General features: G+C 45.6%; 1 protein-coding gene across 2 annotated transcripts in view; it reads left to right on the forward strand.

Annotated features, from left to right (window-relative positions):
* LOC126545605 (coactosin-like protein) overlaps positions 1-17,544 on the forward strand; it is an 829,152-nt gene that overhangs the window by 772,571 nt on the left and 39,037 nt on the right. The window contains exon 1 of one of the 2 annotated variants that reach the window (XM_050193524.3): positions 2,460-3,242. The exons of the other annotated variant lie outside the window; for it this stretch is intronic. Within the exon in view, the coding sequence (XP_050049481.1) occupies positions 3,172-3,242 (71 nt within the window). The 5' untranslated portion in view covers positions 2,460-3,171. Of the gene's footprint in view, positions 1-2,459; positions 3,243-17,544 lie in introns of those variants that run through there. 2 annotated transcript variants of the gene reach the window in all.

A 17,544-nucleotide genomic window follows, 5' to 3' on the forward strand; every position in this document is an offset into this window, starting at 1 on the left:
CAACTTGTTGTTTCTGCCCAATTTTAAATGATAAAGCTGTAGTACACTTTCACGCTAGCTGCTCTTTGACGCTAAATACACGCACGCAAGGAGCGTCAGTGAGTATACGCCAGTCCTGTTTTAAATAACTGTTGACACATGCGACCGGCACCGGCTCCTCTTACCTCTGCGTGCATCTGGAGGAACAACACCCTGAAGGAGTAGGAGAGGAGGAGAAAAATATTTATGGACAACACTAAGGCCCAGTAAAGAAGGCGGGATGGAAGAAGTACGTGACACGCAGAAAGTGAAGGAGCGGGCCAAGTGCACAAGTCCCGGTTGGCTGTCTGCACTTGTTGTACCGTTTGAATTCCGCAGTGCTCATTGGAATTATCTTTGAGATCAAAACATGACAAGTTTTTCATTATGCTATTTCTTCACTTAAACACGAGGCAACTCCCATTTCGATGACAACTCGATTTTCTTTCATAATTCTAGAGAGCTTGTGTTCGGACTTATTCCGCATTAAATTTGACAACTAGTACACTAATTTCAATGAGGGAGTCTCGACACACAGAGCCCCCTATATGAGGTAGCTTAGTGCAGGGGAAAGGTAGAAGCCAGTATTTGCTTGTTTTGCCAGCCGATAATAGCAGCACAGCTATTATCAGCTCCCCCATGCTATAGTCTGGCATGATATACGAAATCGGCTGCGTCATATAGACGGCCGCGTGTCTTAGTTTCGAGGCTCTAGCCTCTAAAAGCTAGATTAGCGCACCTTTGAGTGTCGAAATTTATTATGAATATCACGGAACCTAAGCGCTCTAGCATAATTCAACATGAAATTCAGTTCAAATACGTTTATCTCAAAGTTTGCGATACAATATGCTATACCATAATAGCGATATTCATAACGTTATATCATTTTTGTAAATTGTGCATTAGCTGATTTGCACAAGAAGTGTGTCCATCAGAGTGCGTAAACCGCCTGTACGTAGCTAGCACAGCCTTTTTATTGAATTTACCGATACTCTAACTCTGAAGGCACTGCATCTACGCTAAATTTTTCACTGCGAAAGCCAAGAACAACAAAGTTTGTGCCAGCCTCTCAGAGACTCGCCCAGAATTGGGGTCACATAAGTAGCAGAGATGAATGTGCACATCAAATAGAGCAATATCTGAAACACAAAATGAGCTGATTCGAGAAAAACCCTTGCGTGAATTAGCAATGAGATTTGAGAGGATCAAATGTATACAACTGATGCTTTGCTGTGAAGGTGGTCACACCTGTCTTTCGCCCGTTGATGCCAGTACGACTTCTGTGACTGCCACAAAGGCTACCTAACAAATGTGACTCTAACGTTGTAACGTTTCAATAATATAGCAGCAAATACACGTGTTCTATTCTTTATTCTAAAAGATTGGTATTTTTATTGCGACGACTAATATTATTCCACAACAATCGCGGCTGAACCTACTGCAGACAGTAATGCGTTAGCATTCAATCAATATATCTACACTGCGTATTGCCACCATCGAAACAAGTTATGTACGAGGTGTATACTGCAACGGGATTCCTCTTTCGCGCTTCCGTAAGAACACTTGCCGCCATCTAGCGCAGCCGCCGCGAAGCTTGCGCGTGGCCTCCGAAATGCATGGCGCGCAATTGCGTGCGAACGCTGAGAAACGCGTCATGCGGCAAGAGGTCTTCTCTCTAGACACGCTGTGCCATCTAGTAGCGCTGACGAGAAGTTCGCGCGTGGCGTGCTGGTGCCTGCGAACGCTGAACGTTGTTCCCTCACTTGCCACACACTCAGTGGCGCATATTCAGTGACCCAAGTAAGCGAAAGGTTCACTGAAGAGCGACACATACCCAGTGTGTTCATGGCGCAGCTCCCTAAAGCGTTGGCATCAAAGGCGTTCATTGAAAGCGGCACACACCCAGTGTATTTGTGGCGCAGCCTGCTAAGCATCGGGTTGCTCTCCTTAAGGAGCCCTTGTGACGTGGGCTTGATTCCGCTCAGCATTGGATAAATTCAAGTGATGTTTTCGTTTTCGTAGAACGGCACATTCCTAGTGGCACATACCTAGTCACCCAAGTTGGCATCAAATAGGTTCTTTGAAGATCAGCACAGACCGAGTGGCTCATGCCCTCAAAGAGTCAAAGGGTTTCTTCGAACAGCAGTACCTACCCAGTCCCGCATCTGCACTGACTCGTGTCGGCGTGAAAGGTTTGTTGAAGAGCGGCACGTATGTACACATCGCCGCATACTCGGTGACCCAAGTTGGTCCGACAGTTGGTTTGAAAGCGTGAAAGGCTATGTGAAAGTTTAAAGTTTATTTAACATAAATAACGCATACAATTGCATAGTACACACTTTTGGGAGCAAAAAGTTTGTTAAAGGGTCCCTATTGTTTCGAACCGTGTTCCTTCAGCACTGCAACCTGATGCGCTACCCATTCGACCACGGACTACCCAGTGATCCAGGTAGGCGGGAAAACAGATACAAGCACACATACATAGATAGAAACATGAAACAAAGATACATTGTCGCCGGTAAGTGCGTGAAGTGCCCTAAGGATACTAACGCGTAAAAATTTGGCGTCAACTCTGACCTATGAAGTACACTATATTTGTTGATTATATACGAAAGCCCACCGCTTCACATGGGAATATTGGAAGGATTGCCTCGATCCACCACGGCAATGACAGCAGGCGCAAGCTCATTAACGAGTGATGGATCGTGGTTTTTGCTAACGACACACTCACGCAGCTTATTCAAACAGCACTTACATATGACAAGAGGAAGCCGGGAAGGTGAACGTGTGAGAAAAAAAAAGAAGAAAGAAAAAATGGTGAGAGGAGGGTGCCAGACACCAAATCGCATTCTGTCAGCAGCCAACAACGGAGCTGCAGCCATTAATGTGCCAATGTGAATCTGCGCTCCACTGCGCCGACGCTGACTGACTCGCTGAGCGAACGGGTCGTTTACAGCGAACGCTCCGTTTATGCACTGCGGAACGTCTACTGTTGAGCCTTGAGTCATGCCATATAATTGGGCGGCGCCGTAGGCGAGGGAGGACGGCTCTTGGCGTGCTACGCGGATATGCAAACAGCTTGCAGTATAGACGAGACGGAGCTTCATTAGCGCTTCTCAGCTCGACGCTGTCAGTCGAAAGCTCCTCATCGACATGCCCGTCCACGCTGAGTCTCTCCGCGGTGCCTACGACGACGTTAGGGACGACCGCAACAGCACCTGCTGGTAAGTCCTACTCATCATGTCGCAAAAGTACGAGTTGCTGCTGACGCCAACGCACCCAATAACAAAAATAGGCGACATTAAGAACAATCAGCGGTGCATATTTGGTGTAAATATGCACTTTCAATGCTTCCTTTACGCATGCGTATTTCACGTAAATTTGTATGGCGTAACACTTGGTATATTTATATGACCGAGCTATCAGGACCGTTAGTCACAAAACACTCTGACGCTACAAATTGTTCTTAACAAGAAATTCCAGCCAATCCTGATGTTGAACATATCATTAGTGGAGGCGACCGGCCAATGGCAGATAACACTCGGGGACGAATACCTTTGTCGATTCGGCTCCTATGCCCTTATCCTTACCCATTTGTTTTTCCACAATATACGTACTTAGAGCAAAGCACTACCAACATAACCACAAACCCGAACAACGCAGAAGAAATTAAAACTAATTAGAACAAGTTAGAACAGGTTTGTGCGTTTTCACGTACACCAGTGTGCGTGTTCTCGACGTGATTTGATCCTGCAAAAAGTAGCTCTGTGTCTACACCATGTTCAATGACACGCAGCACTTAATCGCACATTCACGTAACGACGCATGAAACACGTCCTTGCTTGTTTCTTCGCATTGCGTTTCATCTTATGCCGCTCGCATAACCAAAAGCCTTGTTAGGTACGAGAATGCGGAGGTATTGTTTCAATGAGCGTTGCGACGCCACGTTACCGCCTCATTCCGATGGCGGCTACGCGAGCGCTAGGTATGCCGCGACGTACGTGCGCAGATGGCATTTCGCAGAAGCGGTAAAAGCAACGATAGAAAGACACAACAATGCTAACGTTTTCTTATGCTTGTGGTGCATGCTACTTGTGTTGTTACACCATTCTGGAGAAAGTCTAATGAGCAAGAACTCCTAGGCTGCAGCATGGAGTCATTGCGCATTGGGCTTATCCGGACGTTACGCATTCGTCCGCAACGTATAACGCCAGTATATCTTCAACGTGCATTCAGCGCACAGTTTTGTACTCCAGTCTGAGAGTTGTGCGATACTGCGAGTTCCGCACATGCCGCAGCTTTTCTTGTACGTCCGTGTGCATCTTGCTCACTGGATTCCTTCGCTCTAAACGGCTTCTTTTACTTGCGAAAGCAAGTCATACTCGGTGTTTGCACTGGTTCGTGCTGCCTCTTGTCCGATGCCGCTTTTGTGCCATAAGTTCCTTCGAGATGTGAAACCATGCATAAATTTGCTTGAAAGAGCAAGTTATACTTGGTGTTTGCACTAGTTTGTGAAACCTTTTGTGTGTCATATGCCTAATCGAGTAAAAAACAAAAAGGCGGAAAAAACGCGAAGGTGTACGCCGAAATCGCGAAGACGATGCCTGTCATTCGCCGACTCCATGCAAGATGGAATCATAACAGCTTTCCGTGGCAAACCACGCCGCTGTAGGGCGATTATTATCTGCGCCTTGCTAGAGCAAGTTAGTCAACGTGCACCTGAAGCGGCGACTCATAGCAAGCGCATGTACTGTGTATTTGCGTGTTACGAACACATCTACATCCAATACGTACTAAACAGAGCAAGATTAAAGGGAACCCACAAAAAATAGACATACACTCACATCACAATAGCGCACTCGCGTACAAGCACATACACACGCACAAGCACAATCAATACAAACACTACCCTGGCTAGCTATAATCATGGACCTAACAACCGGCTTATATAGCCGTGGTGTTCCAACCTACAATATAGTGCCGGTTGGAGCATCTCTGTTCTACGCGCACTCAAACAATAAATCTCGACAGAATTCTTGTATGTATACTCTGCTTCGTTTTTTGCAAAATACCGCAGTACAGACTCACCCTCCGATTTAATGAAAGAACATGCCATCCCACCACTGCAAGCACGAAGGAAATTTCAGAGAAAAATTTATGGTTTTACTTAAGAACAATAAACTTTCTATGAGGCTTCAACCTTATCTTATGCCCATTACTACTCGTCGTACAAGGCATCATCATGATCAGTCTCTAACACCATTCCACGCGAAAATAAACGCCTTTAAGTATTTTTTTTCCACGAAATGGAACAAGCTGCCTTGTGATGTGATTGTGACGATTGAATATATTGACAAATTGATTGCTTCTTATTCATAGTCCTGTTTCACACTGTTAAATGTTCTCCTGTTACTATATACAACCTGTCCCATTGTAAATGAGTTATTATGTTTTGTGCTGTCACTACGGGGAACTCATATTGTGCACTGTTGTATTTTTATGCCACTCCTGCTAGGGCCCGCCGTGAGGGCCTGCAGGATTTGATAAATAAATAAATAAAAATAAAGATTTTCGGCTAATAAGGCACCTGAAAACCACACATACCTGTTAATATAAAAGCGCGCAATATTGAACGCCCTTCGATTAGCGATTTCCATTCATCAGTTCAGTGCCGACAGAGCTGGTAAGCACATCCTGCTTTCGCTTCGAAGGCATATCGGATGGCGCTTCAGAAAATAAGCGCTGCCGTTTACTAAACGCTTATGTATTGCGCCCTTTTGACTGTCTGATTCATGAAAGTTTCGCTTCCCGATTTCCCGAGGGGTTGGATTTGAGTAATTTTTTTCTCGTCCAATTTCATATACATGTGGAAAACAGGCTGCTATCCGCGGCGTATGGGCGAGCCGGCTCGCTGTGTACCGGCGGCCGGACGGTGGCTCCGACTTGAACTTTTCTCGCATCGAAGCTCCTGTTCGTGCTGGAGGTTTCACACTATGCTGCTCGCTTATCACAAAAATTATACTTTAGACCTCAGATTATTCTGACTGGCATTATTTTTCGCCGAAAACCAGTTGTAGCCGATGTTCGGGTCGCCCGCGGTGGCGGCACGCCCGATACCCACGCAAGTAGCCTCCATGGACTCCGAGATTCGCGCGCCGGCAGGTATTGCTCCGGAAGCGTAATTTCAGTGGTTGACGCGGACGGCTCCTTCACCGCGCTGCGGCGCTCGGACTCGGGGGCTTTTAGGGCTTTGCATGGCGTCGAGGAGGCTTTCGCGCGCTCCGGTCCTGTTGCTGCGGTTTGGATGAGGGGAGAAAAACAGGCTTTTGCGCTGCCATATGAACCCTTACTGGTTAGGAAATGACGGCTGAAGCTGTATACTAAGGGCAAATCGCGTGCTGGCAGCTATTTATTCTCAAATGCGCTAATTTGTTTTGTGCGCACATATACAATGAACTCTCACTTGAGTGAACTGCAAGGAGCCCAAGAAGATAGTTCACTTAACTGAAGGCTCACTAAATTGAATAGTCACAATATGGAACAGCATAGGGCGCAGCAGATATCGAGTCAAAAGTGTGAAATTCAATTCATGGAGTTATGTACATCATTATATGCAAAGTACATAACACTTATGTTCTGCCTATCTCATATTGAAAAAAAGAATATCTGTAATTTTCATTTGCACTGGTGCTCTTAAAGCGCAAGAAGTAGCAAAGCTGTCAAGAGAGTCTATGTTTTTGTGCACTTCCTCCGGCGCAGCGTGTTGCTGAGACACGAGGACTCGCAACTTTTCAAGGCATTCTACAGCCTCGCCTAAAGTTAAAGGATTTGAAGCTGCCTCTGCCATTGCATCTTCCTCATCGCACTCTTCTTCTTCGGGACGAACACTGGAAACAATTTCCAGGTCTGATAGTTCGGCACCGGTAACGAGCACACTGTCACACTGCACATAGTCTTTTAACGAAGTGCTACTTCGAATTGTTGCCAGGCCGCAGATCAAGTTCGTTCAGTTGGAATACTCGCTATCCAGAAATTCGATTAACTGAAATATTATTGCATAGAATGCATAGGAAACCCACCTGGGATCTTCTATAAGTTCGTTATTCTTTAATATTCGTTAAACTGACGTTTGTACAACTGAGAGTTTACTGTACTCTCACAACGTTCACGTGGGTATGTAGAAGGGGTATGTCTGTGCAAGAGCTCGTCATGAAGGAAAGCTGCCAACTATCCCTTTCACCGACATTTTGAACGATATATCTAGTGCTGGCTTTGTTAGCGAACGAACGAACCTAAATCGAAGGATTAAGTGTTCCTGTTCAAAGGCAAATATTGTGAAGTATAACTGCATCATTATAGGTGAAGTGTCACTGAAAGCGCAAACACACCATGAATGTTTCAACTAAGGCACGGCAAGCTTTAAGAAAGGTTTTAATGCGGATAACAAAATCTGTATCTTCTACTGCGTGCGTTCGAGGGCCATTATGAAGTTCTAAATTCTAATTTTCTAATTTCGGTAAACACAGGCCGACTAGGCATTCTACAGGAGGGACGGAGGCGTAAATGCCTCCCTCCACCAGGCGGCCTGCACGGCGCAGCCACCTGGTGCCACAGAGCTCAACCAGACAAACACAGCTAATATTATAGTAACCAATACTTATTTATGATTACCTTACAGGCCTTCAGGAAATCCTTGGGTAAGCGGCAAACCACATTTACATAAACGTAAAACGAGCCTCGTGCAACAAGGCAAATAAAATAAAAGCATAAACGTCACAAAAGCTTTATTCGCACAACGTAATAACATGCAAGATCAATACAGTCAGTACAAAAAATAAAATTGAAATGAAAATTAAAAACAGGGAAAAAGTACGCACGGTAATATACTAATAAAAATTACACGACTATTATCGCACTACTGAGTAGGCGTACAATGCGGCAATTTCCATATCAATTACTGAATCACCGCTATGCGAAGTGCGAAAACAGCAAGAAAGAAGAAAAAGAAACAAAGTAAGACGAGGCAACAACAATTAAGCTCTGCCATTACAATTCAGAGACAATGAATCGTATGTGAACCCACACATCATTTCTTTAGAAAAAGAAACTATGAAACATAAGTACTACAAACTCAGTGGATAAAAATATAGATAAGTACTGGAACAAATGAAGGCACTAAAGAACTAGATAGTTGAGACGTCAAAATGTTCGAGGCAGAGCTGGAAAATAGCCTGGGATATATACTGTGATCATCTTGTGCAACACGTGAAAAGAGAGGAAATGCGCACGTTCAAATCTCGCGCCGTCTGCCTTCCGCCGCCTTCGCGCGCGCCGAATGGATGGATGGATGGATGGATGGATGGATGGATGGATGGATGGATGGATGGATGGATGGATGGATGGATGGATGGATGGATGGATGCATGGATGGATGGATGGATGGATGGATGTTATGAGCGTCCCCTTTGGAACTGGGCGGTGGGTTGCGCCACCAAGCTTTTGCTATTATACTGCCTAATGTCCTACCTCGGTTAAACAATGAAAAAAAAAACACTATGAATTACCACGTCCAAATTTTCTGATACCCTATTGCGAACTGTGATTTTGTACGTCTCCGTCTTTTGTCGTTTCCCTACTTTTCTTCCACCAATCCTCCGATCGCCTCTTACTAATGTATATTACGGACATGTTTGCTTTACCACTGCTCCCGCTGAACCCAAAGGCTTCAAGGAGGCCAGTGGTGCCTAAATCAACCGCTGGGTAGATGTCTTCACATTCTAATAAAACATGCTCCGTCGTTTCCCTAGCTTTACCGCAGCAAGCACATGCTTCTTCTTCCTTCTTATATCTCGCTTTATAGGTGTGTGTTCTAAGGCATCCCGATCTCGCTTCGAAAAATAATGAGCTTCCCTTTGAGTTATCATAAATGGTTTCTTTCCTGATTTCGTTTTTTCCTCTCAAGTAGTTACTCATGGCAGGTTTCTTTACCATTGCCGCCATCCATGGGATTATTTCAGCCTCTCTGATTTTTCGCATGACCTTCTTTGTTGCTGTGTTGCCGGAGCTCTCGGCTAACAGCGCCATCCAGAGGCGGCTGGGTGCGTTACATTCTTTTTGCCGGGGAGCGCACCGATTGGAACGGCCGGAGAAAAACCTGCGAGCGAGCGCAATCTGGGAGGCCATGAAGAAACAGTCCTTCACTTTCCATTGCCGCAAGAGGGCGCGACACGTGAAGTACGGCGGGCACATAAGAAATTCGCCGGCCGGAAGCAGGAAAACCGATGGTTCCTCTTTCCCCACTCGTTCTTTTTTTTTCTTATTAGGTACGTAACTACAGGCCTTAGTGCTCGCAGATGCGTGTGTACTTTCTATTAAAACTCTCTATTATAGGCATCGGGAAATATACAAAAACAAAAATTTCGAATTGAAAGGTGACTTAAAGCTCTGGAGTACTAACATCCATACATTAATGCACATATTTGAACGCGTTGCTTCAACAACTAGCTACTTAATCATTTGTGTGCGTGTTTTGTTAATGCCTAAAGTGTTAGAAAAGCAATGTCTAAAAAAGATTTACTTTAAAATTATCCCACACTTGCGCGCGTTTACAGCTGGTGTGCGTGCGAGTGTGCGTGCGCGCGTGTCTCCTTAAAAGAAATCAATGCGGGGGATTTACGTGCCAAAACCACGATTTCATTGCGGGGAACGCCTTAGAGAGGGGCTCCGGATTAATATGGACCAACTGGGGTTCTTCAACGTGCACGCAATGCACGGTACACGATAGCTTTGGCATTTCACCCCCATCGCAATGCGGCCGCCGCGCCACCACCACTGGTCTTGAGAGCGCATGGCATGGTGTTACCATGCGCTTACCATGCGCATACCATGCACACGCGCATACCATGCACACGCGCATACCATGCGCTGTGTGTGTGTGTGTGTGTGCGTGTGCGTGTGCGTGTGTGTGTGTGTGTGTGTGTGTGTGTGTGTGTGTGTGTGTGTGTGTGTGTGTGTGTGTGTGTGTGTGTGTGTGTGAACAAATAGAGTGAACACCATACCATGCGCATATTTTTTCGCTTATCATTCGTTACATGGGTTATGTTAGGTTCGCGGCTAGCGTGTTTCCTTTCTAGTATACCGTAATATCTTCCATCTCGGTGGACATGCACGCTTTAATCAGCGAAGACACTGAAAATAGGTGCAGGATGTTTTTCACCCACCATTAAACCAGGCTGTTTCTGTTGAAGTTGTCATAGTGTGCGTCATGGAGAAATACTATTTGGTATATATTTTGACGATTCATGGGATTTAACGCAGTGAAAATAAGAGGTGCCGTAATAGTGGGTTCCAGATTAATTATGGCGTACCGGGTTTTTTTTACGCGCATTTAAAGCTCGGTGAGCGTTTTCCCCATCGGAAAGTGGCCTGCCGCGCTCTCGTATTTCCAACACGTAAGCGTGGACCGATTATTTCTCGAGTGAATCCGCTTACTCTAAAGAAACCCTCAGAAAAACGAACCAAGACACCTAAACTTATGCAAGCGACACTGGGTCGTGTTCAGACGACAGCGAAGGGCGCTGCTACGTGTCCTCCACGTATTAGCACATTGCACATCTCACTCGCTGCACCTTACTCGCTTTGGAAGTTCGAAAAAGGGCGAAAAACGCAATTGCCTTCTTGCGCGTTCCCCCCCCCCCCCCCCCCCTTTTGTACTTCGTTTCCCACTCAGAACTGTTGTGTAATGTTTCTGGTACCCAGAATTCGCCTCGTCGAGAGGGATATGAGGGCGCATTCCGCAGGTTCATCAGAGTGCAAGCGTATACATTACACGAAGGTGTTGTTACTTAACCCACTGTAGCAAGGCCCACTACGCGAGTTCGCGGTTTTGTTAAGAACATACGCGAACTGTCTCCAAACTCTCCGGCATCTGTCACCTTCATACACGCATATGTACACCTGCCTATACAATTATTTGTTTCGCGTTTCTTTATAGAATGCCTTGATATAGTGCACGCTTAGCTGTATGTCTCGTTACGATAAAAACACAAGACATATACAATCACAGATGCGTATGCCCACACGTATGCCCGCAAAGAAAAAAAAAGTTATAGCAGCGATTACGAATACCTCTTCCAGTAGGCGCCCCGTTGTGCAACTTGATCCCACGGTCTATCGCGCGAGCCGAGATTTCGTACTCAGCCGCTGTAATGGCGCGAAACATTAGCAGAGCCTGAAATTATGCGTGGATTTGAGCGAAATGGCTCCACTGCGGTAGGACGTCGCAAGCCAGCCAGTTCATGGATCGATAGAAAAAAAAATATTTGAGAATGGCTGGCTAATATTCGCACAGGCGCTGCAGCAGCGGTGCAAATGCCTGTCTTAGTTCTTTCTCTCTTTGTCTTTCTGTTTAATGTCTCATATATATATATATATATATATATATATATATATATATATATATATATATATATATATATATGTGTGTGTGTGTGTGTGTGTGTGTGTGTGTGTGTGTGTGTGAGAACAAAGGAAAAGAAGAAAGGCCACCTTTTTCACCTGACTGGTTCCTTGTGCTGCAGTTTTTTTTTTTTTTCTTGCCATCAATAAAAACTATACAACCAAAACTCTGACGGCCTCGAGGCAAGGAGAAATATATGCGAACCGAACAGGAAACGAAGATATCGGCTTTTTTGTTTAATCCTGTGTATTGAATGGTTAAAGATAATTCGCCTCACGCTACTTTTCTCTCTCTTTCGCTCTCAATGTGTGCTCATTATTTCTTTCTTTCCATTACCTTTTCTCCTTCGCCTTTTACGTTCCTGCTGCAGCTGGCTTGTGCAAAAGGAGGAGGAAAGGGAAGGGCGCGCACGAGGCTGAAATCGATGCCTCTCCAAACGAGGACCGACAGCAGAGCCGGAAGAATACTTCCTTGTTGCTCGACGAAAGTGGAAATAAATTAGGACAAAGGGAGGCCGTATCTTTTGTCTGTGTGTGAAGTATATTTAATGGGAAGAAAAACGGGAGCCCGCCATTGCTTTTCGCTGTCCCAGTTATCTCGATACTCGCGCTAAAAAGCCGCGTTAGAAGTATTGAAAAGTGACTTCGGGGCTAAATGAAGGCCATCGTGGACGGGTCAAGGCCTTGTACTTCTTTTTCAGTAGGGAGCCTTCGTACGTACGTTCACGCCGCAGAGACGTACGTGGGCGTGCCTATCAAGGCTCCCTATTTTCTCAGCATGACGAGGCGCTTCGCGGTGGCCGCTGGACCGCGCGTGGTGCACGATGACGGTGCGAGATAACAAACGCGAGCTCCGCGCGGCTATGCGCACGTCGCCACGCCACGCTAGAGCATTGCTCTTGTTTTGTTATGGCTGGCGTTGAAGAAATGATACAACACGAACCTAGAAGCTTAACTCGTGAGTCTAACGCATGGTGTCTTCTTCCTCTACTGGCTGAGCCTGTGCGAAAAGTGCTATATATCTCTTTTTCATGTGGTTTATTATTAGTTTTAGTATTATCATCAACAGCAACAGCATCATCATCATTATGATTATTATGTATAATCACTGCTCGGCATGTGGCAAAGAGGGAGAGAGAGAGAAGTCATAAGGGAAAGGCAGAGAGGTTCACCAGGCTGAGCCCGGTAGGCTAACCTGAACTGGGGAAGGAGGAAAGGCGATTGAAAGAGGTGAAGGAAAAAGTAAGTTGGCGCTTTTCACTGTTACACACGCAAGAGTTCATCGCTGAGTCATTCATAGGCGGTCATACAGGCTGGTGCGTTTCAAAAAACGCGCCAGCGCCTTTGTGGCCTCGCACATAGCAGTTGCACGAGGCCACAGGCCCAAGATCTTCTCCTCTGTGAAAGGACGGTCGTCTAAGTGCCCTAAAGCTTTGCGAAGGGCACTCCTCTCGTCTTCGTAGGTAGGGCAGCAGTCACACAGTAGATGTTTGGTCGTTTCTTCGACACCAAATGTGCTGCAATTGCGACTTTCCTCCATTCCAATTAGGAATGAGTAGGCGTTTGTAAAAGAAATTCCTACTCGCAGGCGGCACAGTAACGTTTCTTCCCGTCGGTTAAAAACCAGGTAAATGTCGTAATGTCATATATGGGTTCATGGCATATAGGCGCCGGTTGGTGAACTCCGGTGTATTCCATTTTCTTAGAGTAATAATGAGGGCAAGACCGCTAAAGTTAGAATTGTGTTAGAGTTTACTTAACCACATGGTACATGAGAAATGTGCATTTGTGGTTGGGTATAATGAGAAAAAATCTGCATAAAAGCAGCTTGACGGGCCCCATCACGCCTAAAAAAACTAAAACAACAAGCACAGGCAGCAGAAAACAACGGTACATAAAAATACATTAGCATACGTGGTCTTTCACAAAAAAGGTTGAATAAAACAGTTACATAACACGAGAGCTAGATGTTTTATAATTATTGAAATAAACACATCATCTTAAGTAACACGGTTTTCGGTGAAGTACTTCGATCAGTTCTCAATTGTTAATTTCCACCTATTTAGTACATTTGGAAGGCCGCAACGAAGAGCTCGAAATCCATAATTAGTTCGAGGACGTAGCACATACCAATTCTCTTCATGTCGAGTTATAAGACAGGCTGTATTAGATTGCAAGCCAGCTAAGTTACGTAAGTACACATACTGCCTCTGTGTATTTCAGATTTAAAAGCCAACAAGAGCTGGTATTCGTAGCAATAACCAACTTTCATGATTCCGAACTTGAACAATTCAGAGGCGTGCACATTGTAAGAGACACCTTCAATAGATCGTAATGCATTTTTGCAGGGAGACTAAAGTATTTAAAAAATTTTTAGAGCCTGTTGACCAAACAAGATAACAATAATGTAAATGAGAAGAAAAAAAGGACATTGTACTCTGTAGGTGAGAAGAAAAAAGGGCATTGTACAGCGCGGCACTAAAGGTGCCGCACTGCATCCGTTCTCGACAATGGTATCGATGTGCTTTCACATTCTCCATGCGCCTCACGGACAGCTTTGTGGCACTTTCATTGCCAGTTATGTTGTAGTGCCCAAGTAACCACTGAAATACAATGTCGTGGCCTCAGTCACCGCTTGATGGTAGCGTAATATTGTCTCTGCAACAAATCGTTCATGTGGGCTACGGAGCAGAGCTGATAAGAGTGATTGCAGGGCTGCTTTTGAGTCACTAGATATAGCCTAGTGATTTGGTAACTGTTGCTGCACATATAGCGCTGCACTACGGAGGGCGGAAAGTTCGAACCCTGTCGATGTTATGACGTGGCTGATCTTGAAATTCTTGCATATTGACGTCGACAGAATAACTACAGCACCAGAGCTGGTTAGAGTCGAAGAGACATCTGTATAAATATGAACTCGATTTGAGTAGTAATCATGCAGTAGATGTACAGCGGCTTGATTCAGGGCACCGGTTGGGAAATCTGACCATTCCAACTCCTGGAATGGAAAGTCACACTTGTGGCTGCCGGAGACACCACAAAGGACAAGGTGATCTTGCTGCAAGAGTGAAATCGGATGGAAGAGAGAATCGGTAGAAGGCTACAATGCCCCAAAAAGGTGCCTCTGGTCTATTTTGTGAGATAGAAGCAAGGCGCTGAGGCTGTAGTCTGAAAAAATGTCGAAGATTATTTCTAAGATGTCTGTTACGACATATGTACTGATGAGATGTTCCCTGGTGATGGCAATTGTGGTGGCTGTTGAATCGCATCGCGGTACACCCAGACGGGCTCTAAGCGCTTGAGCTTGCATGCTCTCGAGCACTCTGAGATTTGTCCTCCTGGTGTTTGACAGCACCGGACTGCTGTAGCGCAAGAAACCCATGAAGGGCGCTTTGTACATTTGAAGCATAGAACACACAGACGGTCCTCATGTTTTTCTAGCGATAGATTTGAAAAGGTGACTGACCGAGAGGAGTCTCTTCCTTACGTATGTTACATGGGGGCTCCAGGAAAGGTCACGATCGACAATGATCCCTAAGAATCGATCGGTCCTATTGTACACTGGTCAGCGATTGAAACTCGATACTCGGACAACATGGCGGCCGGTACTTTCTTGTGCCACCGGTGGGCGCTGATAACACTGAGATGATGCATTCTTGTGTCACATGAAATCGAGAATCCTTTTGCTGCATCGTAACTGCATTCGGCCTCCTCAGCGATCACCCAGCGATCACCGGTGGCGCAAGAAGCGCCGGCCGCCATGCGGTGTGAGTATCGCTGAGCACTATACAAGATAGGCTGGGTATCCAGCCATCGATTTTCGCGTTAAGGCGACTAATGCGTGCGCATTTTGCTATTGAGACACCGAGGCCTTGTCTCTCAAGATAAACAGATTTCAGCGTTGCAGCCTGTTGTAATCCTGCGCGAGCCTTCGAGCGAGTCACTCCTGAAGCCCAGATGCAAATGTGAACTACGTAAATTAGCAGATGACCGACTGTGCCAGGAATTCCGCCAGCCCAATGAACGCTAGGTTGGACAACTGAGCAGTGGAAGTTTGTGCCTTTCCTAAAACTGTGCGAACCACAGCCATTAGCGACTTCACCAAATAACCACCTACACATCCTGTTCAGGCAACTTGTCGGTAGCAAGAGGTACGTTCGACGAAGGCGATGTACGCTGCTCAAGCTCAGCAGGTGGGCGTGCATTTGGCAGTGCAGATCAGGCAACGTCATAAGCACTTTCCTAGGCTTCGTTGTCATTCATAACGTCGCGTCCGGTCTCACTCAAGCATTGCTGTTGCAAAATGTGAGATGATGACGCAGCTGGACTAGAGAGAGAGAGAAAATGATAAATGAAAGGTAGGGAGGTTAACCAGGACTGAGCTTGGTTGGCTACCCTACACTGGGGAAAGGGAAAGGGGGACGGAAAGATTAAAAGAAGAGAAAGTCCACTGAAGATATCAGCACTGTTCATCGGATTCCTACGCTATAGCTCCCCCGTGCTTGCTAAAACATGCAAGTCAAATCTTCGAGAACTTCAGAGCGTGCAGGCGCAGGCACTACGTGTTTGCCTAGGCCTTCCGCGCAGCGCCTCAACAGCTGGAACCATTATAATCGCTCAAGACCATCCGATCACAACTTACATTAGCACCGAAACGCTTAGAGCCCATGTGCGTCATGTTTCACGGATGCAGTCAAGCTCTCTTGCGTGCCTGCCAGAACGACGACCACAGGCGTCCTTCTCCAACAAGGTCAGCATCCATCGTGCCTCCTTACCATCGGGTTTCACACCCTCAGCACGTCCAACCTCAGCTTTATGGTATTTAAAACAACCTCAAGTGCGTCTTACGGTTCCAGGGATAAGAAAGAAAACCGACCTGCCTACCTTGGCCTTGAAGCAAGCAGCTCTGGATTGTTTGCACACTCTCTACTTTGATCGAGTACACATATATACGGATGGCTCTTCCACTCAGACCAGCTCCACCGGCGCAGTGGTTATAGCAGCTGGACTAAGTTGGCACTGTGGGGTAGAGAACCACTTAAAAGATGTAAAGGCTAACTTCACATCACATCATAATTTCATTCACACACTTCAACATTATTTAGAAACCGGGAAAACATTTGTTGTCAATACTTCCAATGAAATAATCTATACATAAATCCGTCTTGCCTGTTAAGATTTCTGCATTTGGGTGAAGAAAAGTAAAAAGAAATATTACCATATCGCGCCTTGCAATGCGTGAAATAAACCAGGTTGAGGCAATACTGGTCATATATACAGCCGTGTTAGCATGGCATGATGCGTATGCAGGCTTCCGTGCGCACTGACTTAGATCACACGTGTAAAAAGAGCTGAACGCGGAACACGAAATCGAGACGACGGCAGATACTGCGAGTTTCTGTCTTTGTGGCTCCGTGTTTAGGGCTGTGTCCACATAATGTGAGATAAACTAGCCCACTAATCCTTCATACTTAATCCTATACTGGCAGCACCGGACAGGATCACTGTAGTCTGGAAACGACCGCTGAAACTGCAAGACGTTCAATTTGTGTAAATTGGGAATACTTATCTACAGTCCTCGCTTTCCTACAAAACCCTTAATTTACAGTTTTTTATTTCAGTTCGAACAACAAAATCGACAGACGGGTTTAAACTCATAAGGCACTCTGCTGCTTTTTGTGACAAATTTTGACAAGTTAAATCGAAAAGAAGGGAGGGAAACCTCTTGATCACTTCTTTTGCTGTGTATGTAACCAGCCGGAATGAGACAGTGACATGTGGCAGTGCGGAAGTGCGAACTAATGACACGTCTGAGTAGGGAAAGAAATAAAAGGAAGAAAAAGTCCGAAGGAGAACCCCTGACGTCTACGCTCGTGTCTTCTTACCATCTTCGGCCTCTTCTTACCATCTTCGCATATGAAGAGGTAGAATCCTGAAGAATAATCTACGACTAGCGGCCGCCTTTCCTTATCGCTCTTTTTTATTTCGTAATTCTTTTTGCTTTTATTGTTTTTTTTAATCCTTCGACATCGAGACGATGCCCGTACCACGAGCTTCGGCTTCCAATTT

The sequence above is a fragment of the Dermacentor andersoni genome, chromosome 1 (genome assembly GCF_023375885.2).
Source record: "Dermacentor andersoni chromosome 1, qqDerAnde1_hic_scaffold, whole genome shotgun sequence".
Lineage (NCBI taxonomy): Eukaryota > Metazoa > Arthropoda > Arachnida > Ixodida > Ixodidae > Dermacentor > Dermacentor andersoni.